The sequence below is a fragment of the Schistosoma haematobium genome, chromosome 1, assembly GCF_000699445.3.
Source record: "Schistosoma haematobium chromosome 1, whole genome shotgun sequence".
NCBI lineage: Eukaryota > Metazoa > Platyhelminthes > Trematoda > Strigeidida > Schistosomatidae > Schistosoma > Schistosoma haematobium.
The window spans coordinates 10753507-10781074 of record NC_067196.1 but is presented as its reverse complement, the minus strand read 5'-3'; the positions used below and the strand labels follow the sequence as shown (position 1 = coordinate 10781074).

Below are 27568 nucleotides of genomic sequence, written 5' to 3'. Positions count from 1 at the left end.
ATCGATGGACAAGGAGGTTCAGATGAAGACGTAAAGGCGAGGATTGGAAAAGCAAGGGCCGCATTCCTACAAGTGAAGAAGATATGGAACTCAAAACAACTTTCAACCAATATCAAGGTGACAATCTTCATTACGAACGTCAAGACAGTTCTACTGTACAGAGCTAAAACTTGGCTAACTACCACAACTATCATCAAGAAGGTGCAAGTATTATAAATGGTTGTCTACGCAAGATACTCAACATCCATTGGCCGGATACCATCAGCAACAGCCTACTGCAGGAAAGAACAAACCAGCTTCCAGCTGAAGAAGAAATCTGAAAAAGACGATGGACATGGATAGGACATGCATTAAGCAAATCATCAAACTGCATCACGAGGCAAGCCCTAACTTAGAATCCTGAAGGGAAGCGGAAAGGAGGAAGGCCAAAGAACACATTACGTCGAGAAGTAGAAGCAGATATGAAAAGGATGAATAGGAACTGGAAGGAGCTGGAAAGGATTGCCCAGGACAGAGTCGGATGAAGAATGCTGGTGAGCGGCCTATGTTCCTTCACGAGGAGTAACAGGCGTAAGTAAGTAAGTAAGGGTTTACCTGTATCCGAGTGATTAAGTTTACATCAAGAGTTTGAAGTAAAACGATTTAGCTATTCAGGACTTTAGCTGACTAGTCTTCTTTGGTAATATGTACATCCTGTTGGTATAGTCTCGATTAAATTCTGATATGTTCAACCGACGAGTCCCAAACAGTACAAAATGAAGGTCGTGGATTACATTGCTAGCCACAATCTGTTTTATGAAATATCACTTCATTTTTATGAAACGCTGTTTTATGTTTGTGTCACACGAAGAGAAAGTTTTTGAGATTTAAGGAAACATGTGTGCCATTTAGACAGGTTTCACTTTAGTTTGTAAGGTGATGAGATTTAATGGTGTAAAATATGAGACCTAACATTGGGAAAGTTTTAGGGATTGATTGGTTTGAAGAGGAAAAAATTAGGAACTCATTAAAAAAAAGTAAAAATGTGTAATGATTATGATAAAATATATAATTTTATATTAGTATTTTCTTTGATAAGCAAAAGTATTAAGTAAACACTAGTCACTTCATAAGGCTTTTTTAGACAATTCTGTCCTTTTTACTCCGCCATGAAGATTGTTTTACGATTAAATCACGCCTGCAAGTTTAACAGTTTGATTGGATCTTTCTAGATAATTTCGAAAGACCATTCTGGTTGAGGTGTGTGGTCGGCACTGTTCGAAATTTCAAAGTTTAGTTATCTCTCCGGATAACTACTCAATACAATTCTTGTAAAAGTGTTTGGATCAAGCATACTTTATGATCTCAGTGTAAGAAGCTCTATAGAAGTTAAACACGTGGAAGTGATTCAAAGAGATAGTTTGTACTATCTGATTGAACTATACGAAACATCTTCATAGCAGACATTTACGAGCATTTCCAGCCTGTTTGACGTGGAATATTTAAATAAAATTGTACTTTTATATACAACACCCACCAACTAAATGAGCGGAAAAGTTGGTGCTAGTGTTGGGTACAAAAACGTTATCGATAACATCAGCCTAGCTTTTTATTTGCAAGATTGTAATATAGATAGGTCATGATTATGATGCAGCCACCAATCTAGGCGTAAAACTAATTGAATGCATGAAATTCATGCTATTTGAATCTATCCAAGTTAAAATTTCACTATATCCATCTCTCTCTAGTTAGTTATTAAATTAAAAAGAATGTTTATGCATATAATTCCTATAAACAAATAAATTTATCAGAAGGGGTTTGTGGAAATTCAAGAAATTTCACAGATTGAAATCATCAGTCAATTGAAGCTAGACCACCATGGGAAATCTGGAAGCACTGGAAGGCCGTTTCGTCCTAGTATGGGACTCCTCAGCAGTGCGCATCCACGATACCAGTGGAGTTCAACCAGGTCTGTTGTGAGATATCAGCTCACTGAAGACAATGGTGTATGGTGGCGCAACTTCGTGGATTGGTTGAAGCTAGACATTATCACCATTGGATACCTGCTCAGTGATCTAGTCGGTTAAGCGCCTAGCGCGAGACTGGTACGTCCTGGGTTCGGATCTCACGGGGTGCGGGATCGTGGATGCGCACTGCTGAGGAGTCCCATACTAGGACGAAACGGCCTTCCAGTGCTTCCAGATTTCCCATGGTGGTCTAGCTTCAATTGACTCATGATTCCAATCTGTGAAATAGATTTATATTTTTTTGCATTACCACCTCTTCACAATTACACGTACTTGCTAAAATTCCATCAACTTCAGAAAGACAAAAATCATTTGCTTCTTGATGTGTCATTGGTGCACCAAAATAATAAAAACAATTAAATTCATAAAAATCCCAATTGGGTGGACAATAAATTCCTTGTCCTAATGTTGAACTATTACTTAGATAAGAATTAGCATAATTCACTTTAATCAAATATAAATCATCTTGATGATCATAAATTCGATTTTGTGCAAAATTTTGTGAAGTTATTTGATTGTGATTTTCATTGTGAATTGTTATGTTTGTCGATTTCACAGAATTCATTAACAATAGTTGATTGTTTGATAATGATGATACTGTTGGCAATGATGATGATGATGATGATGATGATGATGATGATGATGACGTATCTCCCCACCAGTTATATTGTGCATCGATTTGATCCGGTCTATAACATATACAAGCGTCGTATTCCAAGCGTAATTTCCATCCTTGGGGGCACGATGTATAAGGGGAAGTTGGACATTGAAATCCTGATTGTATTGGTAAAACACTAATGGAGTGAAAATATATACAGATCAGTATTAAATAATACAATTTACAGTTAAAAGATCAATTAATACTCATGACTTGATGTCGAAAGCATTAGCCTTCGTTCGGGGCAGTTATACTACGATCCTCTGATTATTTTCATCTGTTATCCAGATAACTGAAGACATGTATAAAGGAATTATACGGTCGAACCCATTGTTTGTAGCAATCATCTTAATGTTGAATTTGAAGTATCAAAGCTACTACCTTATTATTTAACAAATCCCCATAACTATAAGTAATCATTATGGATGTATCAATAATTATTTTTAAACTGACGGTGGAGAATTTTTAGCTCAGCTGGGTTGTTTTGGTAGAGTTGAGTTCTTCGAATCAGGTGGTTCGGTTTCACAGCGTTCATTATCATTCTGGACAAAATATTCAGCGTCTACTACCAAAATAACTTCTTTTCAAATAGATTTCAGGTAACTAGAGCGGAAAAACTATGACATACGAATTCAACCAATTTGAAAGTAAGACAACTGCTCATTATGATACCAACACCAAGGTCACAATTTTTAATACAAATGTCAAAACAGTTCTACTGTATGGGGCGAAAACCTGGAGAACTACGAAAGCCATCATTCAGAAGATACAAGTGTTTATTAACAATTGTCTACGCAAAATATTTCGGATCTATTGGCCAGACACTATCAACAACAACCTACTATAGGAGAGAACAAATCATATTACAGTGGAGGAAGAAATCAGGATGAAGAGCTGGAGGTTGATAGGACTTACATTGAGGAAAGCACCCAACTGTGTCACAAAGCAAACCTTCACTTGGAATCCTCAAGATAAAAGAACACATTACGCCGAGAAATGGATACAGATATGAGAAGAATGAACAGCAATTGGATAGAACTAGAAAGGAAGGAGAAGGAAAAAGCGGGTTGGAGACTGCTAGTCGGTGGCCTATGCTCCATTGGGGGTAACAGGCGTAAGTAAAGTAATTAAGTATACCGATAGAACTTGGAATTATAGTACATCAAGACTGATAATGATAATAAATTTATGGAAACAACAACATGTTCTCTAAAATCGGAAGGCCTAGGACAGAGTGGGTTGGCCTATGCTCCGTTAGGAGTAACAGGCGTAATTAAGTAAGTAAGTAACAACATATCAGTCATATATGATCAGAAAAAAGTTAACTACAGTCAAAATGTATAAACCGTATGTATTTCGATTGAATGACCTGTGATTACTTTACTCAAGAATTCGAACATTTTAAACGGCACACTTTTGTAGGATTATTGATGGACACTGGTGTCGAATTCACTAGTTATCAATTACTTTTACTAGATGATATTATGGCTTGATGATTGTACCCAAAAAAATGGAATGAATTGTCATTAAGAGCTTTTATTTTGTGTAGAATATTACAAATCTGAGATGTTTAACATTGAGCTATAGAAACAAATACAACAAAAAGTATTTCCACTAATTGACTACAAAGATCAGACATCATTAATCTATCATAAGGGGTAGTATAATTACAACAAAAGTCTACCTTATAACTGTTAATTATCATTTTTTATTGAGTAAAGAGTATAGTGTTAATGATAATGAGAGGAATTGTAAAATATCTTAAATTTTTATCTTATCAGATAAACATTTTAGGTGATATCGATTGACACGTAAATGAAAACTTATTTCTAATGAAATAATTAGCTTTTTAAAACTGTAAATATAATTCATTTCAACTTTTGTTAATAATTTGAATTCAATTATTTTTGTCAGAAGGGGTTTTGTGGAGATTGTAGTAATTTAAACAGTTGAGATCACGAGTCAATTGAAGCTAGACCAACATGGAAAACCTGGAAGCACTGGACAGCCGTTTCGTCCTATTGTGGGATTCCTCTCTAACTTCAACTAATCCACGAAATTGAGCGACACATCCACCATTGTCAACAGTGAGTTACTACCTCACAACTGACCCGGTTGAACTCCACTGGTCACTGCTTCTCAGTGGAGTTCAACCGGGTCAGTTGTGAGGTAGTAACTCACTATTGACAATGGTGGATGTGTCGCTCAATTTCGTGGATTAGTTGAAGTTAGAGAGGAATCCCACAATAGGACGAAACGGCTGTCCAGTGCTTCCAGGTTTTCCATGTTGGTCTAGCTTCAATTGACTCGTGATCTCAACTGTTTCAATTATTTTTGTTTATTTTTTACTACTTTTAAGCAGTATACAATTAATAAGCGAATTCGTTTTTCGATAGCAGTATACTGATTAGTTCAACAGTAATATTCTTGATAGGTATGGATGAATTACATGCGGTCGCCAGAGCGACTCATGTAAATAAGGTTACTGTTAGTAGGTGAGTTATTTACCAGATCAACATTATCATTCACATACCTGCAGTCTCAGTCAATTCGAGCACTTATACCTACATTCGATTCCGACTTCGAATCCGTCAGGAAGTATCAATGCCCCACAGTCGATTGATCATTCGGTGGCGATCAATGTCATATGTGTCAAGTCCTTATTAGTGCAGATCGAATGCTATCGACCATGTTGCAATGTGGCCACAAGTCTAGGTGACTCGACAATGAGGGCACTATATATTGAGATTAGATGGTGGTTGGAGGTAGTCGACAGGAAACCCTGGACTCGAGTTTCGTGCTACTTGGTACTCGTCAGCAAAGTATACCTGTAATCTTGAGGGAACTGGTGCTTCCTGGCGGATTCAATCTTGTGTCACCCAGCTTCACAGTCAGAGGCGTTCAACCTTGAGAGAAAACATCTAACCTTTAAATCATTGAGCTGGAATCCAATGGTTTCATTGTTTAACTACATTAATCTATATTTCCACGAAATTATCTTCCAACGTACTTTATGGGTGCTTAAACTCCACGGCTTCTCAACAGAAGTTCATAATTACATCTCGGGGCGAGTACATGATTAATTACTATAGGGGGTCTATGGAGATTCTATAAAGTTTGCAGTTAACATCATTGGTTGATCTTTGTTAGATAACCAGTATTCGTGGTTCTGCAACCATCTTCAATTGCCTAATTTAGTTTACAAAAATTCTACAACCGCCACCGATCCCCCAAACTAAGAACGATTATTTACTCTTCAGTTTCTAATTTCAAGACGTAGTATCTGAAGTCATAGTGAGAAGCCGGAATCAGTGGAGTTCAACCTTGTCAGGTACGATACAGTTATCCACCACAGGTAACGAAAGATGTTCGAACAATATCAAAAACTGTTTAAAGTAATAGATATGCATTATTGGATGCTGGTCTCAGTGGTCTAAAAGTTCCAAGCATTCTCGCTGAAGTCCAAACATCCTTCGTCTGTTCTACTGTGATGAGTTCGTGGATGAACACTGTTCAATACATGAATGAAACAGTTGTCCAATGCTTCTCAGTTTGCAATATAGTGGTCTAGCTAAGATCAGTAAATGATTTAAACTATGAAAATTCTACAGATACTAATCATGCGTTCAATAATGACTGGTTATAGAAGTTTATCAGCGTAACTAAATGAAACTGTCATTAGTAAATTTTAGACATTTATACATATCTTTTATTTTCTCATTCAGTAACTTCGGTTGTTTCATATAACTGGTTTCTGATACTAACATCTATATAGTTTTGAGAGCCAAAAAGACTACAAACGGGTTACGAATATAAATGTTCAATATTTAACTTTGATGAAAATGGCATAAGTTCAAAACAAAATAACAACACTGTAATTAAAAGTTCTATGTACATTACGAATTGTCAACATAGACCAGAATGTGCTAGATTCCAGTTGTTAGAGTGGATGAGGATGAATATATCACGTACTTATGCTTACAAGCTGTCTCAAGGCCGAACGATAGGTGGGGCATCATAAATGAGACAAACTTTTACAGGAAGCCGATTAATCAGCCACTCAAGGTCACAGTCTACATGTCTTTGTCTGGGTCTGAAAGACAATCATATACATATATACCTATGCTTTGTGTACATTATAATGCGGTCTAACGAATAAACCTACATACTCATCTCACTTTTCTCGTTTGTAGGGTGGGTTTGATACTACACCATAAGAAGCGTATTGTGTAAATGAATTCGACTGTAAAACAAAAGATTAGTATCGTTCTATTCTTTTACTTCTGATTTATTTAAACACTACACCATGGACATTCATCAAGTCCAAACTGATGGTTCTAATCAAGACAACAGTTGGTTTCCCTAGAAATATTTTAACCATTTAATTGGAAAGTAACGTTAGGTCTTAGTATGAATCACAATTCATACCCATTGCACATGTGAATAGCTATATTGACTTAATATCTTAGTGGATAAAACGTTGAGCGTATTAAGAGAAAGCTATTGAGTTTCAATCCTGATGTGAAAAGTAACTCTAGGGTACAGATATATTGAGTTGACGAGAGTCAAGCTAGACCAAACGCATATCTTATATTCTACTGCTAGCCATATTCCATCTATTCTATGAAAAAGAAAATCATCTGCGATTCTACTGTAGGTGGCACAGGTATTCAGTGTTTAACAACGCTTTTACCAGCAACACCTTCTAATATAATTTGTACCCACCAAGAGAAATCAAAAGACAGAGTCGAGGAGATCGGAAGAGTGTATTTGGCGATAACCGATATATCGGAATTCTCTGATTTAATCTGGCTAGCGATTGCGGTAGATGTTGAGCACAGCGTTACCACACGTGATCTGGTGCGGATGCATGACCGAGCGCCTTCAGCTAGATGAGTCCACTAAAACATATGGTCAGCATCCAATGTCGAAAACTTACAGAGCTATGTATTTTGGGGATTTATTTACCGCTACAGATCACTCCCCCCCTAGTGGGGCAGTGATGACCCTAAAACGTGGCCAGCCAGAAGTTTAAACCCAACGAGTCTGTCGTTGGTCGAAAACTTACAGAGCTATTTATTTTGGGGATTTATTTACCGCTACACTACTTTTAATGAACCAGTTTCTGTCATGAATTGAAATAGGATGAAGTTCTGAAAGAAGTACATATAAAATATATTTGTAACCTTTCAAACTTTAGTTAAAACTCACCTAATTATACTTTGATTCCCAGTAACAAGCTCATAATCATTTAATATATTACGAAAATAATTATATCGAAATATATTTTTAGAATTTTTACAAAATATAGTTGTACGTTTTGTTATATTTAAGGCTTGATTATTATAAAAACCATTTTTTTGATAAATAGAATATTGATTTAAATTTTCATTTCCTTCACATTTAAGTAGTATATCAGCACGATTATCATAAATGAAATTATTTGCAAATGGTTGACTTAATACACCATTTATATGAATCATTGTTCTATAACCACAATCATTATGTGCTATATAATTACGTAATACTTGTATGGCGTTGAAATGATTCCCTGTAGGAAAACAAAAAAAAAAAAGAAAGATAGATTATGTATAGTTTATTTCAAAATTTGAGAGAACTCAGAAATCATTAAAATGTTGAGAGTTAGTCGGGCTCAAAATAGCTCAGTGGTATCGCGTCTGATAATAATGTTGTGTAATGTGTATTCAAATCCAACAGGGAGTATCAACTCTCTCATGGCTACAAGTATAACTTGCTGACGAGTGCCAACTAACACGAAATCTAGGCGTAAGCTTTTTTGCCAATTCACTTCAATCATTTAACATCTTAGCATAGAGCAGATGCTATTACTATAAATAATCATTGGAAAAGAAAATCTATGGTGTAAGAGATTATGTGATAACTCTTTTGATCTCTTTCATAATTACCTATGCGAAAAATCTTACACACACCACAGCCATGTCTTAATAAGTAGTAGCAATTCACCTAAGTCCTTAAAAGTGTTGTTTACGGTCTTGGTACTCTTTAAGAGAATTATCAATCTGTTGATGAAGAGTCTCAATGAGCAGGTATTCCAGCTGACATAACTTGTTTGCACAGATGCAACGGGTTAGTTTATTTATTGTGTCAAAATAACAACTACCGGGGTTTTACTTCAGGTTACGGCAGTTCACTTTAGCCAGTAAGTGTATTAAAATAAACTTCCATTAGATTAAATTTTTATACCATACATCTAGGGAAAATTATTAATTTAAACAAATGCTACTAATAGAAACACGTCTTTAGTATAGAAAATGAACTTTTGAATTAAATTAAGGAACGATTATGATTAATCTTTGTGAATTTTATTAGTGTGTTAAATTGGTGATTCATTCTACCTAGGAGACTGCCTTACGATAGTCTATTCATACGTTTATTTGATTAATGGTTGAAGATTTCATGCAATTCCGTCGCAATCTAATTGGAAATTATTGAAATTTGTGACATTTCTGGATAACAAAAATTCGAAACACAAATAGTCCATTCATTAATTAATGACAGAAAAACTTCTTAGCAGAAACCTTTATCATTTACCGTGAGCTTGAAGAACACTGCCCAACTTGTTACGAACAATAACATTATTTGTCAAATTTGCTTGAATTCCATTGGTAAGTTGATTAGCTAATAAAACCATATTAATTATGTCACCAGAATGTTTAGCAATGTAAGAGTTTTGTATCACTAAATTACGGGAATTCGTCAAATACAACTCTATAGCTGATGGACCAGTTAAATTTAACATAACTAGACCATTTTCTTCCAAACGAAGATTTGATAAATGTATATCAGGTCCAAATTCACCAATACTAGTTATCCGTAATCCACCTTCTTGATTATGATGAAACTCACAGGTATCAATCTCATGTTTTATAAATCTGTCTGTTTTAATCAAAAAGACGAAAGAGTTTGAAAAATTTAGGTTATTTATTAAATGAATTAAAGATAACGTGTTTCAGGCTTTTACAAATGAAGTTGATTTATACAAGCTACTTATTTAAAAGTAGGTAGTATAAAAGGATTTTACAAAATAGGGTCATTTGTTTAGTTTAGGGGAATGTGATGCGATTCGCTTTTTGGGGAAGTAAATATAAAGGATGTTGAACATTTGTAACCTGGACTTGTTAAGTATTAGGAGTTTGTTTCTCATTTGAAATGATTTCACGTGAATCCAAAAGGTCAGATTAAACCCATTATGAAATAACTTCCATTACGCAGAAAGTCAGGATGTACTAGACAAATGTTTTGTCTTAACTTGTGAACATTCCGTTGACCTTACATAACATGTCTTAGTTCCGACTTTGGAATATATCACTCGGCAGTCATAAAAATGGGAAGTAAATAAATAACAGGAGTGATTTGGATAGTAGTTTAATTCGGAGTCTCACCACGAGGCAAGGCCTAAGTTGGAATCGTGAAGGGAAAAAGGAAAGAGGAAGGCCAAGGAGCACACTGAGTCGAGAATTAGAAGCAGGCATCAAAAGAATGAACAGCAACTAAAATCAGCTTGAATGCATTGCCCAGGACAGAGTTGGATGGGGAATGCTGGTGATAAGCCTATGCTTCTCTACTAGGGGCATCAGGCTTGAGTAAGTAAAGTTAATTTGTAGTCGATTGCTTCCTGTTACGAAGTATACTTAGTAAATTGGAGAAAAATAACCGAAGATTAAAAGTATCATAGAAATAAACACAGTTTTCTAGAGAGAGAGAGAGTTTTTCTGATGTCGTGTAGAATTTGCGATACCACTAGAGCTATTTAGTTGCTTAAATATAAGGTAGTGTAATTTATACAAGCTTATCGGCTGATCTACGTTTAGTATCTGTTGGCAGGAATTATCAAAGTTCTCTAGCTATAAAGGAAATAATCACTACTCTAGCAGCAGAAAATTTTGCCAAGCTATTGAGGTTGAAGACCAACTGCTGTTGCGAGATCGAAAAAAAATACTGACTAACCACTGAACTAACCGAAATCACACTGACCGATTTCTAAATTCCGCCATTAAACAAACCTACTGAATTTATCTAGTGTCACTGTAATTGCAAGTAGTTGTTTTGCAGATAATTTATAGAAATTTGTAAATCCGAACCTTGTAATCATCCACACAAAGAGATGTGATACAATCGTCTGTAAGCTTTTTAGGTTTTTGGTGAAGTGTGGACACTGTTTTTACATTAATAATAATTTTCGTCGAATGTTACATCCACATGGTAATCGATTCAAACCTTTATTTCAACACAAATCTATTGGACTCTTTTCTGAATGGTAGGGTGATGTAGATTGGCTCTATAGATGCAAGAAGAACAGTAGGTCTCAACATACTAGGGCCTTTATATAAGTTTATGTACTTCTTATTCTTCAGTGTTTCATTTAATAGGTTCACCTCAGTAGTAGTACTCGTTAAGATGTCAGTTTTGTTGAATAGGCTTTTTATCAAACCTTGTTTGTATTCAACGGGATGATAGCTATGACAACATAAGATACTTTCTGGTCCACATAAGATTTCTATAGACAGGTTTTTTGATTGAACCATATTCTTTTTTAATTAAAAGTATATCTAGGAGTTGAAACGTGGCATCAGCCCATTGACGATTGGACAAAACCATGTAAGTATAAACTACCTGCTTGGTGTCCGTGTGATTATCGTAGACCATAGTTAGAGTCTTTTGAATGAGGTCAAAATCGATTACAACGACGCAGGTATATCAACTCTTTGTCTTCCTCCAAATTCTAAGCCTTTGAGTTCCGTATAGCTTTTCTTATTTCACTAATTTATATTTCATTGAGTCGTATCTTTGACGCTTAATCTTTTCCATTACTACTGATGCTGTTAGTACTACTCTGGTATTTGACCTGACAATTTCATCTTTATGTGCTAACTGGGTATAACAATTTGAGCTGACGTACATCATGTTCTACGTTGAAACTGACTAACTGAGATGAAGACAGTTATTCGACTAATTTTCATATGAAAAACCAATCTAGTTTTAAATAGCATTAAGTTTATTTAGTAATTAATTAGCAACTCCGGTTCTATTACATAATAACTATGGTGTTATATACATATCGCTTATAAAAGCACATATTTTCAGCTAAATTTTCAGAATTCAGACATATCGACTAATAACTGTCCTAAATTATTTGACAGAAGTCTTTAGAAAAAATAATCGGATAATTAGTTTGAAACTTTACCCTATCAACTTCGAGTTTTGATTTTCAGATTGTTTTAATCTCACGATTGTGTTATTTGTAATTGTTATCACTTGTCTTCACCATTAAATGTAAATGATGCATTCTATATGTTTACTAAGTCGTCGGCTCACTTTTCTCTTATTATTTTCTGTACCAGATTCTCTCACAAACTGCTCCTCACATTTCTTCATCATACAAAGTACCTTCAGAATAGATACAAAATTCTCAAAGGCCGAACGTTACACTAGATTAAACTTACTCATTTCTTGCTGTTTACGTCCAACAGATAATGGTAAACTAATAATTTCCGCGATAAATCCATACTTATCATCACTAACTGAACTAGTATGTACATAAACACTAAATTCATCATGGATTGGTGAAGTGACAAATGTGTAGTGTTTATTGGCTAGATAATTTTCATTCATTGATAGAGTATCTTGTGTTATAACTGTAATCATTTGATTTGCAGTTTGATTTACACCATTATACAATTGAATGAAATTCTGTTGCGAAAAAAAGAAAGAGAAATGTAAAATAAGATGATGACTTCTTATTAAAATTAAATAGTAGCTACCAGTGGAATATTGAAAGCAGTGTTTTTTCCGAGCCCGAATTCGTCAGACGGATAGGCCTCAATTCCAGTATTGAATTTCACATTGGGACTCGAAACCGGTACCCTTCACCTCAAACAATAATATGATATGCAATGAGCTATTGAGTTCAGAAAGCTAGCGAGTTGACCAACGTGTATGAATTATAATTTTAAGGATTTTTGTTTTGCCGTTGTTGATAAATAGTAGTATGTTTGATCAGTCTTTGTTGAAAAATAACGTCCTTGAGAGGAGGCCTCGATATTATTTTCAGCGGCTGATTGACTGACGAGCCCCAGATGGGGCAAAACTAATGTTCTGTATTCCACCAGTAGCCACAATAAAAAGTAATTAACTTGTAGCTACAAATAATATTCTCTCAAGAAGTTTATTTGAAATCAGTGACTGAAAATACAAATATATATATATATATATATATATATATATATATTTTTTTTTTTTTCTAGGTTGGACTTAAGTGATCAACTCTAGTTGTCATGCTAAGTAGTTGAAAATAATTTATAAAAACTTCTGAACCTAGGTTTAATGCTGGCTGTTATTCTTCGGCAAAGTGTATCTGCAGTCATCGTGCAATTGATATTCCTTGTTGGATTCTAATCCATGTAGTGCGTCTAACTGTAATACTGAAAGGATCAGAATAAGACTTTCGATATTCATGAATAGATTTATTGAACATTTTTAGTGTCATACAAGAAACCTATAATGAGTAGAGATATAAAATTGAAAATTCTGCCAAAAATTGAATTTACTAATAGGTACACTCAGAACTGTCTTGGAATATGTATGGAAAGTATACCGCATTATGACTACCGATTTAACATTGTTCAGATATTGTTCAAGAAACATAGTAACGTCAGCTGAAATATGTCCTTCTAACAAACATTTAACTGTTGGAGAGTTAATTTATGCTATGAAGGATGGTAAAGTTTGGAACTGTACAATTCCGTATTTGGATATTTCAGATTGTAAGTGCAAATCTAAAAAAATCAAACATGCAATAGCTATATTCAAAGTCTTGTATTTTCTCATTGTTGACGTTATGGACTGCAATTAATCTGTTTTCATTTGTACATAAGTACCTTGGGAGGTTTGCCTCCATTGTATGTTTAATTTATGGCTGACAGTGTGATTCAGGACTCAATTTTCATTCAGTTTTGGGACTTGATAACTGGAAAGACCTAGATCCTAGTGTTGAAGTTCCCACTGGAACACTAAACTAGTACCTTTTGTCTCATAAGTCGGCTCATTATTCATTGAACTACTGAGTTCAGATAGTCACTAGACCGTTCGAAATATAAGTTGTATCTGTGTTATTATAAACTAACTATCACACATCTTAATTGTAACTAAGGACAGGGTTATCTATTTGGATTGATATCACAGTCGAGTGTTTATGAGAGCAAGTATTACGGAGGGGAATTCAAACCCTGGACTCTATAGTATCAACAACCGCTCAGAAATATATCAGGAGTTTCGTGTATATCCTCAATTACTTCCTTTAGTGAGTGCTAACTGATCGACTGAGTAGGACTCTGAGACTGAAGTATCTGTCTTTAATTTTTAAAATAAATATGATTAAAAATTGGATACATTTATTGTGTGCATGAAGGAGTTCGGTTTAAATAAAATAGGTTTGGAATTTGCAGTCCAATGGTTGAATGTAAACTGACTTAGAGTATCATGCTATAAAACTGATTCAGATTTATTCATGATATCCTCTTAATGAAATAAAAAAAACACTGATCATCATAAATTTATTGAAAAAGGCTACAAAACTATTTAAAACAACTCGTACTTCAACCAATGGATCGTAATATAAATTAACTGCTAAAAATCTCCATGCTAAACGACGTCCTGGTATTATTGAACGAAATACCTTGGTACATGAATGTATACCATTTAACCATGAAGAATATTTAAATTGAACGAGAACACGATCTAGCACATTGATCACTTTTTCACTTGAACACATTGCAATAAAACCAAATAAAATCTCTTCATTTTTAAATGGATATTCACTTAAAGGTGAACGAGCGAATTCATTTGATAATTTACTGTTAAATAATATATGTCCAGATGATGGTTGTGGTAAAGGGAATAATGAATGTTGTTCAGGTGGAAATGTTGACGGATTATTATAGAAGGACTGGTGAATTGAATATTGAAAAAAAACAATTAGTTTAATATAGTCCAAATTTTAGAAAATGCAGTGGTAATGGTGAATTAGATAACTGGAAATTTGTAATTTGAACAAACGTTTGCGATTATTAAGTTTATGGAAATGTGTATCTTTAATAGACGAGATCACGAGTCATTTGAAGCTAGATCATCATGGAAAACCTGGAAGCACTGGACGGCCGTTTCGTCCTACTGTGGGACTCCTCAGCGGTACGCATCCATGACCCCGCCTCGCGAGATTCGAACATCTAGACCACTGAGCCCAGTGCTTCTAGGTTTTTTATGGTGGTCTAGCTTCAATTGGCTCATGATCTCAACCATTGAAATTACCATAATATCCACAAAATACCCTTTCTGAAATGTGTATCATTCAAAAAAGTTTACATCATAGAATAATATTAGTAAAGAAGCTCGGTAGTACTGCATAGATGTTTAGTTCTGATAAAAGACTCTTGAGCAGTGAGATCGAACTCATGGCGTTCGGTCATGAGTGCCAACGTCTAACCTACAGACCACTGAGCCGGAGTCTACCGGTTTATATGTTTAACTACAATCAATTATTATTATTATGGCGCAACTATCTTCTAATGTACTTGATGGATAATTGCCTCAAACTCGACCCATTTGAGCTCTGTTGGTTTCCACTTCTCACTAGAACTTCAGTACTACCTGTCGAAGTTAGTAACTAGTAAATCGATTCCGTAGTGATAACTATGAAATTCGAAAATTTCCATAAGTTCCTATAGTACTTGTGCATTGCTTTTGTTAAACAAATATGTGAAAAAGGTGGAACTTTATGGAATATTTTACTTTGGATTATTACACAATAATATTTTTATTGTGTTTTTATTAAATATTTAGTTTGTCGTATTTTCATTTTATCCCAATTGTAAGCTTTCATTCACTCCCCTAAATAAAGATATTTGTTCTACCATTCATAGATTACAAATGATTTGACGTTTATCTAATGCTCAGTTTTGTATTATAAATGGCATAGTTGTATACAGATAGTGGTCTCTCATTTACTATGCATTGTAGTCGTTTAATCGATGTATATTGTGAGTCATATATATTAGTAGATTAGCCGTTTTTCCTCGTTTTCTGATTGAATAGGCTGGGGGTAGAAAAGAGTTGAATAAACCTGTCAACTTTATAATGCATAATGGATACTACGGGTAAAGCGGAAGTAAATTTGAGTAGTGGCTAGCAATGGAATTTCGAACTCATACGTTTCGTTCAAGTTTACTACAACTTATGACTATAAGAAAATACCGAGGTAATCTATTCACGTCGCATATAAGCCAAAAAGATTAAATAAACCCAGTTTTTAATACCAACAACTGGGAGACACAAACCCTTAAAAATTAAGGTGAACTGCAAGTAATTAGTAATATTGGTGTAAGATGATTCATCATTCGTGGATACAATAAATTAGTGGTTCTGTAGAGTGGGGATATAGAAGTTAAAGTCATAGTATTTCCTCATTTCATTCGTTATGGGCTATCGAGTAAGCTGTGTAATAGATGAGCCACACTGTATTTATACTTTAATTCCAGTTCAGAAACTAGAAATTAAAGAAAAGGACGTCATCTAGAATGCTTTATTTCAAATATTATCTGACTAAATAACATACTAATATTGTTCGCTTACTTTAGAATTTTCTGTCCCAATCGTAACTGGATCAGTAGAATCACTGTTAAATATTGTCAAACCTAATCCGCGTCCAAGGCATTTTGATATAGTACAGTTAGTAACTTTGATTGGACCATTTGGCGTAATAATTTCAAGTCCAGAATCAAAACAATTATTAATCTTAATGAATGAGAGTCTATTCAATCAAAAATATGGACCAGAAAAACAGTGAGAAAAGAATAATTGGAAAGTGTCATTATTTTTGAAGAAATAGTAAAAAATATTGGAAGCTGTAGGGGTCTTGTGGAGGTTGTTTAATTACATAGCTGATATCATAGACTAAACTTAACTATACAACCATAACTGTTTTTTCTTAGTATGGGACTCCTTAACAGTGTAAATCCATGACCCAACCACAGGGGATCGAATCTTAAACCTTCAGATCTCGTGAAAATCCCTTACCCTTCATAGAACTGAGTTAGGATCCAATGGCTTACATATCTAACTTCATTCAAATTGAGTTGCTGCGTAACCTCTTGAAATCAGCTACTAGCAAGAATACGATGACTATTATCACCATAGGTGGATTTATGGATGAAACAGCTGTAAAGTGTTTTCTATTTCTCTTGTTTAAATAAAATCAGTTTATGGTGAAAATAGTGAACCAGAAGATATTACGAACAGATGATTTTTTATGGACGTACGATTGGTCACTTAAATTGATGTGATTAATTGTATAGCTAAGTGACGATTATTCAATAATAGCAAAGAATCAATATCTACAACATAAATGAATAAAGATCAAAGCACAAAGCATCTGGGTTGTACAGAAAGTGACTTTTCTTCTGGTGAAACGACAGTTATATTTATAAAATATTTGACATAAAATAGACACTATTTGAAATGCAAATTGATTGAAGATGTAGATTTCGTCGTTCACGAATCTACTGAATGAAAATCTAATTACCAAACACAAGTCTTTTCAGTTATACTAGTTACAAACCGATATTTACCACCATTATGACATAATTTGTGGATATTGACTGGAATTCGAAAACCATGATGTTCATATCAAGAGTGTTGATGTATTAATCCTAGTTTATTGGATTCGGCACATGAATGGTTTAAAGATAATTGATAGGTAGCCAATAATTTAACTTTCGTGATTTTCAAAGGGTATATTTTGTATTTCTAGAGCTTTCTTCACCTCTAAACTTCATATTCATAGTCACTGATAATAGATGAAGCATTGTTATGATACAGTTTCAGGTACATTTTTTGATTGAGTGTAGAACTGTACTTGTAGTTTCCGATTATCAACACGTATAGTGTGTAATCATTTGAAGATTATTAACATTAGGAAATGGGACTTTCTAAAAAAATGATTTGAAATAAGGAAACAATGGATAGTTGTTTCGACCTATTTTGAAAGTGTTCATCAGTATACAACCATGAATTCACACAAAGTAGAATGTACAGACCTTTCTGAAAAGACTACGTATTTAAAGTATTGAGCATGAATCAAATAACTGATATTTTCAGTTCTAATCAACTTACAATCCAGTAGTACTATTCTTATCCAATATCATTTTTGAGTTACTGTCTTACTTTAAACGTCACAAATCACGATTCCTCATTAGAAATTAAAAAAATCTCGAATTGAAACTACTTCCCAGTTGGATGACGACTATTATCAATTTAAATAGTTCGAATTAATACTCAGTATATTTTGAAGTTAATTTTAATTAGGAAGTAATGTTAGTTCAAGAGTTGTTGGAAATCTAGAGTGTACTGTTTTATTCACTGTCAGTTTAATGTGTACTGTCATTAGTCGACACATATTATATTTAGTAACTAGACTTATATTAGTGAATTGCCAAATATAATTGATGTGTGGTTAGTGAATGTAAGTGTACTTGGCAGTTGAGCGTGAACTGATGGATACGGCTGACTGACTACTTAATTTATAATTTCCTTTCTATTATTGTTTTCTACTTTGAACTCTCGTTTATAATCTGCTTCTCTTTATTTGATCGGGAATTTAATATCTGATATAATGTGATCGAGTGTGCATAACATATTGATTTAGTATCCAGTCTAGTGGTAGCTTAATTCAGGTCACCGATCATATTATCATGTTATAGTAGTGATAAACAGAAAATACTTTCATTTTACTGGTATATAAATGATTTCACATGATTCACAGTGCATTAGAATCATCCTTTCTATGTTCATTCATTCATATATTAGGAACATCATGTATTCTTCGAGCTGAATGGTTTAGTTTGCAAAGAGAAATCCTTCTAGTGATGCTGTTCAAAACCAAAATTAAAGCACCACAATCAAATCATCCAGATCAAAGAAAGCAATGCAGTCAAAATTTTTTCGATATTTGAATAGATTTAAGAAAGAGCAAATAATGTCTTGTTTGTGAGTCGTATTAATCATAAATTAATCTCAGTTGAGATACTATTCAAAACCAGAGAGCAATGGATAACTGTTTCATCTTAGTGTGGAGCTCTTCATCAATGTAGACATATAACCTCTCGAGGGATCGGACACAGAACTTTTTGACCCCTGTATTTCTAGGTACGCGATATTAAGGAGTCCTATACCTGAATAAGATAGTTTCACTGTGCCCTTTAGTCTTCAATGGTATCTCAATTGAGATCAATCTATGATGAACACAACCTACAAACTAAACCAATCTCCACAAGACACCTTTGATTAATGTTTTAATGGAATATTAACGTTTATACTTACTTTGGGTAAGCATACACTATAGTCAGCGCTGGAACACGTTTACCATGCAGTAAACCAGCATTTTCTATATTAACATATTCAAGTACAGATTGTTTTTTGGTATAAGTCATGGGATTATTGGGCAACATAGCTGGATAGTGCTCAGAATTAGGTTGTACAATGCGAATATTGCCCCAAGTCGAAGTAGATAAATCTACGATCGTTTTGTCTATTGATAAGGTTTTATTGATTTGAGGTATACAACGTAAAAAGGCAAAGTCTTTGCGCTTCAAACATCTAAAAGTGTCGGAGAATAGAGTTATACCAAATATATAATGGTCTTTTGATTAATAGTATAATTAAATCTGCAAACTACTTGTAATTGTGAAATAGTAGTATATAGAATAAATTTCTACTTTTATGATAAAATTAATGGAAAAAATGATTTGATTCAATTCACACAATTGGCTGTGTTGATGAAATTCAACAATAAGGTTTGTTAAGTACATTGAATTCATTGTATTTTATCGGATTCTCCTCGCAACTAGATACGATCTAATAAGGGCTCCTGAATGGTAAAGATCCACGACTCCTCTATAGGAAATCACGTCGTATACTCTTGGAATCGATCGCCAACACTTAAATTCTAGACCATTGAAACGGAACTTGATGGTTTATGTATCTTACTTACGCCTGTTACCCCTGGTGTAGGAACGTAAGTCGAATACCAACATTCTCAATGGAACTCTGTTCTGGGCAATCTTTTCCAGTTCTTTGCACTTGTTATTCATCTTTTTGTTGTCTGCTTCCAATTCTCGGTGCAATGTTTTCTCTGGTCTTTCTCTTTTCCGTTTCCCTTGACGATTCCATATCTAAAGAATTATCTCGAAGTCAAGCCACTACAGTGTGACCCTTTTCCATTATCTTCCGAGGGTAACTATTACATACCCAACCATGTTTGATCTTAACCGGTCAAGAGTTATCACTAGAATTCTAGAATTACCTCTTGAAATTCGTCAGTGATGAGCACACAGTAATTACCAGTATTGAGGTTTGAGGAAATCATTGTATGTCGTTCATATCACGAACTGATCTAAGTCAGATATTTATTCGAAACTAGTAAGCGCTGAACAGCTGTTTCGTTGTAGTATGGGACCACTCAACAGTGTGCATTCCCAACACCGCAGTGTCATGAACTGATTGAATTTAGACGTTTACATCATTAGATTGCGGATTAAGGGTCTATGGGTTAAGTATTCACTGTGAGGCCGAAAGTCCTGAGTTAGATCTTCTTGTTGGGGTCGTGGATAAACCTCATCCTAGGAAAAACAGCTATCCAATGTTTGTTGGTCCTAAGTGGACGTCTGACTTAGGTCGTTTCGTGATATTAATAACATTCGATAGCCCCCACAAAATTCAATTTTAATAACAATGCAACAAGTCTAGTTAACTAGAAATTTAAATTAGTAAATAGATAAGTGTCAGTAATGAGCCAGATGTCAACAAATTGAACCGTAGTTAAAAATATGAATCATCATGCTTTGGTTCAGTTTCTTTAAAGTATCTCATTAACCAAGAGGTTTAAAAGCACTGGATGGTATCATGAATGCTTAGATATTAGTTGTTTTAATTCAGTAATTAATAAATTTGTACTTACTGAACAGCATCGTAATTTAGTCTTCTACGACAATAAGCTAATTTACTTTCGAATCCATTACATGTGTAACTTTCCATCCAAATATGCTTGATATTCAATAAATTTTGGAATCCGTAGACATAATGATCATAGAGATTCGAGAAGCGTACAATTGCAGCCAATGTAGATACATTGAACTCTGAACAAACTACCTTGAAGAATAAAAAAAGAACACGGATTCGTTACATCAATGTGTACTCAAAGATATATCTGAGTAAAAATGAATTAAAACAAGAAAGATATGTAAGTGTATACATTAAGGTAAATAAAATAGTAAGATTTCATACATTTACACTTTGGCATTTAATAGTGTTAAGTTTCTTTCTGCAATTTACATCACCAACTAACTAAATAAATAAAAAAAATTACAAATTAGAGAGGACCGGATAAGTGTTTATTAGAGTACAGAATTACTGAGCAGTGAGGATCCACAATATTATCGTCAAGGATTACATCCCTCGACTGTGGGTGTGTTATCTTCAGATGATTAAGTTAGGATCCAGTGGTTCTCAAATCAAACTTTTATCAATTCACAATGACCTGTGATAATCGTTAGAAGTTATCGGCAATACTTATTTTACCCTAAAAATAATGTTAAACTTCATCGATCTGTCATAGCTTCCCATTAGAACATAAGAACTTTTTTCATAAAGTTACTTGTAGACAGATGAATTTCATATTTTAAAGGATGTAGAAATTAGTTAACTTTCGAAAGAATTGTTATCTAATGAACATTAGTCAGTAAATTTGGATGATATTCAAGTTGAACTTCCATATACTTTCGATGATGATAAACTTTTTTTTCTATGCGAGATATTTTAGTGAATTATTTAAAGTATTTTTACACAATATGATTGTGTAAATAATTAAATGATGTACATAATGAGAAAAGTTTACATTAAATGATAGTTTGCCTATCATGTTAGTTTACATTATGAACTAACTTTGGTTTAACAACGATTGAAAGCTAATAAACTCAGAACATCTGTTTCATTCTAGAAAGGGACTCCGTCGGGGATTGAATCTAGAACCTTTGAGTATCCCGAAGATTCCTTAACCCTTAAACTAATGAGTCAACATCCAATAGCTAACATTTCTCTCTTCTAACTTTTTAGTACAGTTTTTAACTTAGGAAAATTTGATGACTACCAAAAATCAAGTTCATTAAATAGCTGGATTATATTGAATGGTCATTTGGTCAAACAGAGTGTTGTACAGTAAAATTAAGACATTGGTTTAATACGTTTTTAAAAAAATAGTTATAAGATAATTATCATGATTCTAAATGATGCATAAACCTTATTATTATTGTTAGTATTGTACAACAAGATATGATAGAATTCGCAGATAGAATGTTGACTACATTGGAAGGAAATTATAAGGTATATCTGTATGTATACTCTTATACACATGAGTATAGGATGGAGAATTTATTTTTTATAAACTATTTTTATACTGAGTTTATTTCAAATAAAGCTGTTGTCAAGTGCTAAAAAACAAACAGAAAATCATTGAAAAACAAGGTAACTGATTTCTATGAAGGTGACTTTCATTGAAAATGAACATCAGTTAGAGGACCAATGAACAATCAATGAGAACTCTATTGTTATATCATTTTAGTTGCAGATTTCTCAGGGAGCTCCATTCACAACCGTGCACGGTAAAAGACTCATAACTTTCAAGTTATGTAACGAAAATGATGCTGCTGAACCAAATAGTAGGCAAATACTCATCACTCTATAGTTTCAACTTCAATTAGATCAAAGTATAGCAAAACTTGAATTCAATAACATCGGTAAGTTACCATTTTCCAACATATAAAATAACAATATATCCAAACGTTTTCATTAGAAACAAAAAAGTGAATAAATGTTAAATTGAAAAGTTTCATTTTGTTTACTTGAGCTACACGTGTAGAGAATTGTTTATCACAAGCAATATACCAATTTTTGGTTGAGTAATTAAAAAATTGAACAAACCCTTCATTAGACTAACAATAAAAATAACAAATAAAACAATAAATGAATTAAAGTTTTTATAGATTAGAATAAATTTAAATTGGAAAAGAGATTATCACTATTTATGTACACTCATGAGTTAGTGAACTCTGCCTGTAGTTCTTCTAGAGTTACGGCCGGTCCCAAGCCCGGGTAAAGGAGGAGGGTTGGGCATGGGGGTTAGCGACCACATCCCGTAGAAAACTAACTCGCTAAAAAAAACGCTGACCATGAGTTAGTAAAGCATCAGTTCTTAGACCATCAGGCACCAAGATAAGTAAGTTATGTATAGACTTTCAATTTAGAATCTAATGGCTTACATTTTCAATTTTATTCACCTTATGATGTAAAACAACAGTAATCTAATATCAACATTGGTGACTATTTCAATCCTGACAAGGATGAACTTAATCTTTGTTTATGTAGAAAATTTATAAATTCCAATTACTGGATATTAATAGTTGGAATTTTTTTTCAGATTTTTCATAAAATTAAAAGTCTATTATTAAACAGTTCATGCTTCTTGATTTAATCATAAGAAGTTCAGTGTTATTTGTCGAGTTCCTAAATAATATCCTGTATCTGTTAATAATTTATACTAGCAGGAATTTAACCACCTGATTCACAATCCAACAGATTTGTTTTAAGGAGAATCGAGAAATATTTCGTTGTAACTAACATACACACACACACACACACACGAACACTAACCTTGGTGTCGTCTTTACGACATAGATCTGATGAATGAATAATTCAGTCAAGTAATAAATCTGATGGCTTTTGGTGTGAAATATGTTTGGTGGTTGTTTTTAGTAATCAGACCGATATAGTCTACCCTTATTATTCTCATCTAAATGATCATATGCTTTCACCATATGAAGTAGTCAATAAATATGTGGAATTTGAATGACTTGAGTAAGTTGGTGATGCGGACTTCATCCATGTGTAGTAAGATGTATGCTAACATTTTACTAATATCATATAGTTATAAGAGACCAGTATTAGAAAATTTCTTATAATTAACTTTCTGAACACTTTTCTTGGCAATGAGGTCTAACCGTAGGTCAGTCTCATAACCGAGGAGAATTAAGGTTAGGTTTCGTGATGACTGGTACTAATATAATGGAGTTATTTGGATTAATAGGAGAACTGATACTTTCTCATTGATTTGAACTTATATAATTCGAAAAGCTGTGATTGAGCTATTTTAAGTTATGAATGACATGCTGAAAAACGGAAATATTGCTGAGTTGTATTTAATGTCGTATGGTTCATTCTTTGGTTTTGTTTATATTCTGGCTGTCAGGAATTGCTCTCATGATGTCGTAGTTAAGCTAGGTTCTAACATACTAGGTAGGTTGATTAAAGAGAGGCAGAACTAAAAGCATCAACTTAAAGTTCAAGTGCGTTGATTTACTGCCAACTGTAATGGGTTGTGACTGTAATAAGACATTTTTACCTCAGACAACCAGCATCTTCACCGATACTTCCTTCTTTCAACGGATGGGGGTGCTTTAAAAATAGATGTCAACCGATAACTACGTATTAAACGAATAGTAGAAAATTTAGTTTCAGTAAGATCCACCTATTGTCTCAAACTAACAAGTCTATATTTCCTAGAAATTAAAATTATTGAGGACTGAAGAGTTTTAACGGCATCATTCAGTTGGATGCTTGAATGTTGTTTATTCTTAAAAAAAAGCAGTGACAACAGCGGTACTGTACTAAGTTGAATTTGTATTTTCACTGGTGAATAGTGTACTTCCTTCAAAATACTATTTAATCGTGAAGTATCTAGTAAACAATATAGGACGTTTATTTAATTTTCCATGTCTATCTTAAGATTTATTGTGCTTCGAGGTCAATGATTATTTTGCGGTTGGCTTTTAAACTATGGAACAAGGAATGTACACTGAAAGATCTACTTTGTGAATTAACGAAAAAAAATTCGGAATTACAATAACATTTTTAATTAAATTGAAAATAATATGATTAGCTAAAGTTGAAGTGAAAATAATCAACCTGTCATCTACCTGTTCACCACCTATTAATCTAACAGTTTCTGTAGATAAAGTTATCCTACCAACTGATAAATAAGTCTCCGTTGTTGACTTATGATTATTATTAGTGTTTACGATTTTAGGTTTTCTTAATTTTGTGATCATTAAATTCGATTTTTTCATTGAATTAAATTGATTATTCTCCAATTGAGAATTATTTATAGATGTAAAAATTATAGGACTATCATGTGTTCCAAGTGCTTCTATTCGACCAAGAACTAGTAAACCAATATGTGGAGCAAATTCAAATTTTACACCAGCTTCAATTTTAAGTTCTACTCCAGGCATTACAGTAATATCTGACATGATCTGAAAAAGGAAACAATACAGTTATTGTGCTACTGAAATATTTTTAATCTTAGATTAAAATCAAATATAATGTTAAGTTCATTGAAATAATGAGCCAATCTAGGTTAGACTACCATTTAAAGCTTGGAAGCAATGAGCGGCCGTTTCGACCTACTCAGTGGTTTGCATCCACGCAAGGGAATCAAACCTAGGACCTTTGATCCAGTGATTAGCCGTGGCCAGTGAACCTGAACCTGGTCGCATGTGAGACAATTACCCACCAAAGACGGTCGCTCAATGTCGTTGGTTGACTAGGTTTAAACATTAAACTACCGGATGCGTTTCTATAACTTCTATCTGTGTATAATGTGAAACACTTGTGAACTGAATAAGCCTTCAAAAATCATTTATGTAGATATTTTAAGTTTTCTAAATTAAAAATAATGTTCAATGATAGTAAATTATTTTCTAAACCACTGAGACAACTATGTTGGATGAAATTTACTTATTATTATGAATTTAAATCTCGAAATATTCTGTTGACTGACTGGATTGTGGTCAATCTCTTGGGGCATGTTATACTGAATTCAAGTTATGTCGAAAATATCAAAACACTAGTAAGTTTGCTAACAGAGTTGGAGTTCTAATTGTAACAAAATTTTCTTTCTCGATCCCGATGTTAGCCTACCCTACAATATGATCAGAGACTAGATGGTGACATTCTCTAATATCATCTCCCATTTAAATGATTTAAATTTTATCCTGATGATGTTGTCTGGATGGATAATGAAAGGATCACGATTAGACTAGTCAACTCAGGGAGCTGAACTGCTCAAAAGTCATCCTTTAAGCTATAAATCTTCTTCACTATCTCGAGTAATATCATCGTGTTTTGTAAAAATCTGAATTATTTCACATTGTGAAAGTCCAAGCTCTTACGTCAAAGATCAAGGATACTTTATTTTTTTAACTAAAAAATTCTAAATTCAAAACACCTGCACATAATTCCGTCAATATAGTTTATATACTTACTCTATAAGGTTTTAAACGGCTTGGAACAAATAGATCGCTTTCTATTCGACCATTCAAGATTTCTTCCACATTTAGTGGATTCATTCTAGTAGGTGTTGAAAGTTTCAGTGATAAATGATTAGTGATAGGCTAAAAAATGTTATACAAAAGAATGCATTTGTTCATAGGAATAAATATAATAAATTCTGATAATAATGTAGTGAACGAGAACACGAGTGGAAACAATCGAATGTATTTAAACATAAAATTACAGAATCGCTTAGTTAAATCTGAGAACCATACAGTAAATACTTCATTTACAAAATATCAGTCAATCGTCTCAGAATTCATTGTTCATTCTTTTTTAAACCAATCATTCTCTGTTCTCGTTCTCTTTTCTTCGATCTTAACCTTCTGCCGCCAAGTATTTCACTTTCGATTGATGATGCGTACTACTTATATCTATCGATATCAGTAGCACACACCACAATAACAAATAAATTTTTGTTATATCCCAATGAGTAGAGAAATTGTATTTCTAACGTTTCGTGACTTAGTGTAAGCCACTTTTTACTTACACTAAAGAAGTGGCTTACACTAATCATGAAACGCCAGAAATACAATTTTCTATTCATTGAAATATAATAAGAGCATATTTATTATCACTAGTATGGGGGTTGTGGAGATTATTACGTTTTTGATTGAGATCATGAACCGATTGATGTTAGACCACCTCCTTTGGAAACCTGGAAGCACTGGACGGCCGTTCCGTCCTATTGTGGGACTCAGCAGTGCGCACCCACACCCCCGCTCGCGGATTCGAACCCGGGGCCTTCGGTCTCGCGCGCGAACGCTTAACCAACTGAACCACTGAGCAGGCACTTAATGGTGATAGTATCTAACATCAACCAATCCACGAAATTGAGCGACCAACTTCCATTGTACTGAGGTAGATACCTGTCTCTACCCGAAATGGATTATCTCCACTGATCACGGCTTCTCACTAGAACTCCGAGAATTCCATCACGAAGCTAGTCACTAGTGAGCACATGTTGATTACTAGTATGGGGGTTGTGGAGATTATTACGTTTTTGATTGAGATTAATAACTTTCAACCCAATGCTCAATTTATTTGAAACTATCAAGTCCAGCCTTTGCACTGATACCTATAATTATTTCTGATTTGTCTCGATTTCATTTTTTTCAATTATCACCATAATGCTCACAAATAATTATAAATATTTGGTGGTTAGAGCTGGTAGATAGTGAACATTTCGTGTTACATAGATTTTGTGCTAATTAACGCTCATCAACAACTTGTACCTGCGATATTGTGGAAACTGATATTTCCCGTGTGATTTGAACCCATGTCAACCAGTTTTATAATCTGAGGCGTTACTACTGTGCTGCACGGGTAGCAACTAACCTCCTACGGAACTGAGATTTTCATTCACAACCGC

General features: G+C 33.9%; 1 protein-coding gene across 1 annotated transcript in view; it reads right to left on the bottom strand.

The window, feature by feature from the left end:
- MS3_00010051 (uncharacterized protein) overlaps window positions 1–27568 on the bottom strand; it is a gene marked incomplete at both ends in the record, with an annotated part of 121487 nt that overhangs the window by 45307 nt on the left and 48612 nt on the right. Inside the window, 12 exons of the mRNA XM_051218385.1 lie at window positions 2280–2800; window positions 7876–8215; window positions 9238–9582; window positions 12150–12396; window positions 14300–14650; window positions 16333–16510; window positions 19078–19353; window positions 20714–20904; window positions 21040–21099; window positions 22653–22742; window positions 24783–25118; window positions 26130–26258. Of these exons, the coding sequence (XP_051073124.1) occupies window positions 2280–2800; window positions 7876–8215; window positions 9238–9582; window positions 12150–12396; window positions 14300–14650; window positions 16333–16510; window positions 19078–19353; window positions 20714–20904; window positions 21040–21099; window positions 22653–22742; window positions 24783–25118; window positions 26130–26258 (3064 nt within the window). The remainder of the gene's footprint in view (window positions 1–2279; window positions 2801–7875; window positions 8216–9237; window positions 9583–12149; window positions 12397–14299; window positions 14651–16332; window positions 16511–19077; window positions 19354–20713; window positions 20905–21039; window positions 21100–22652; window positions 22743–24782; window positions 25119–26129; window positions 26259–27568) is intronic.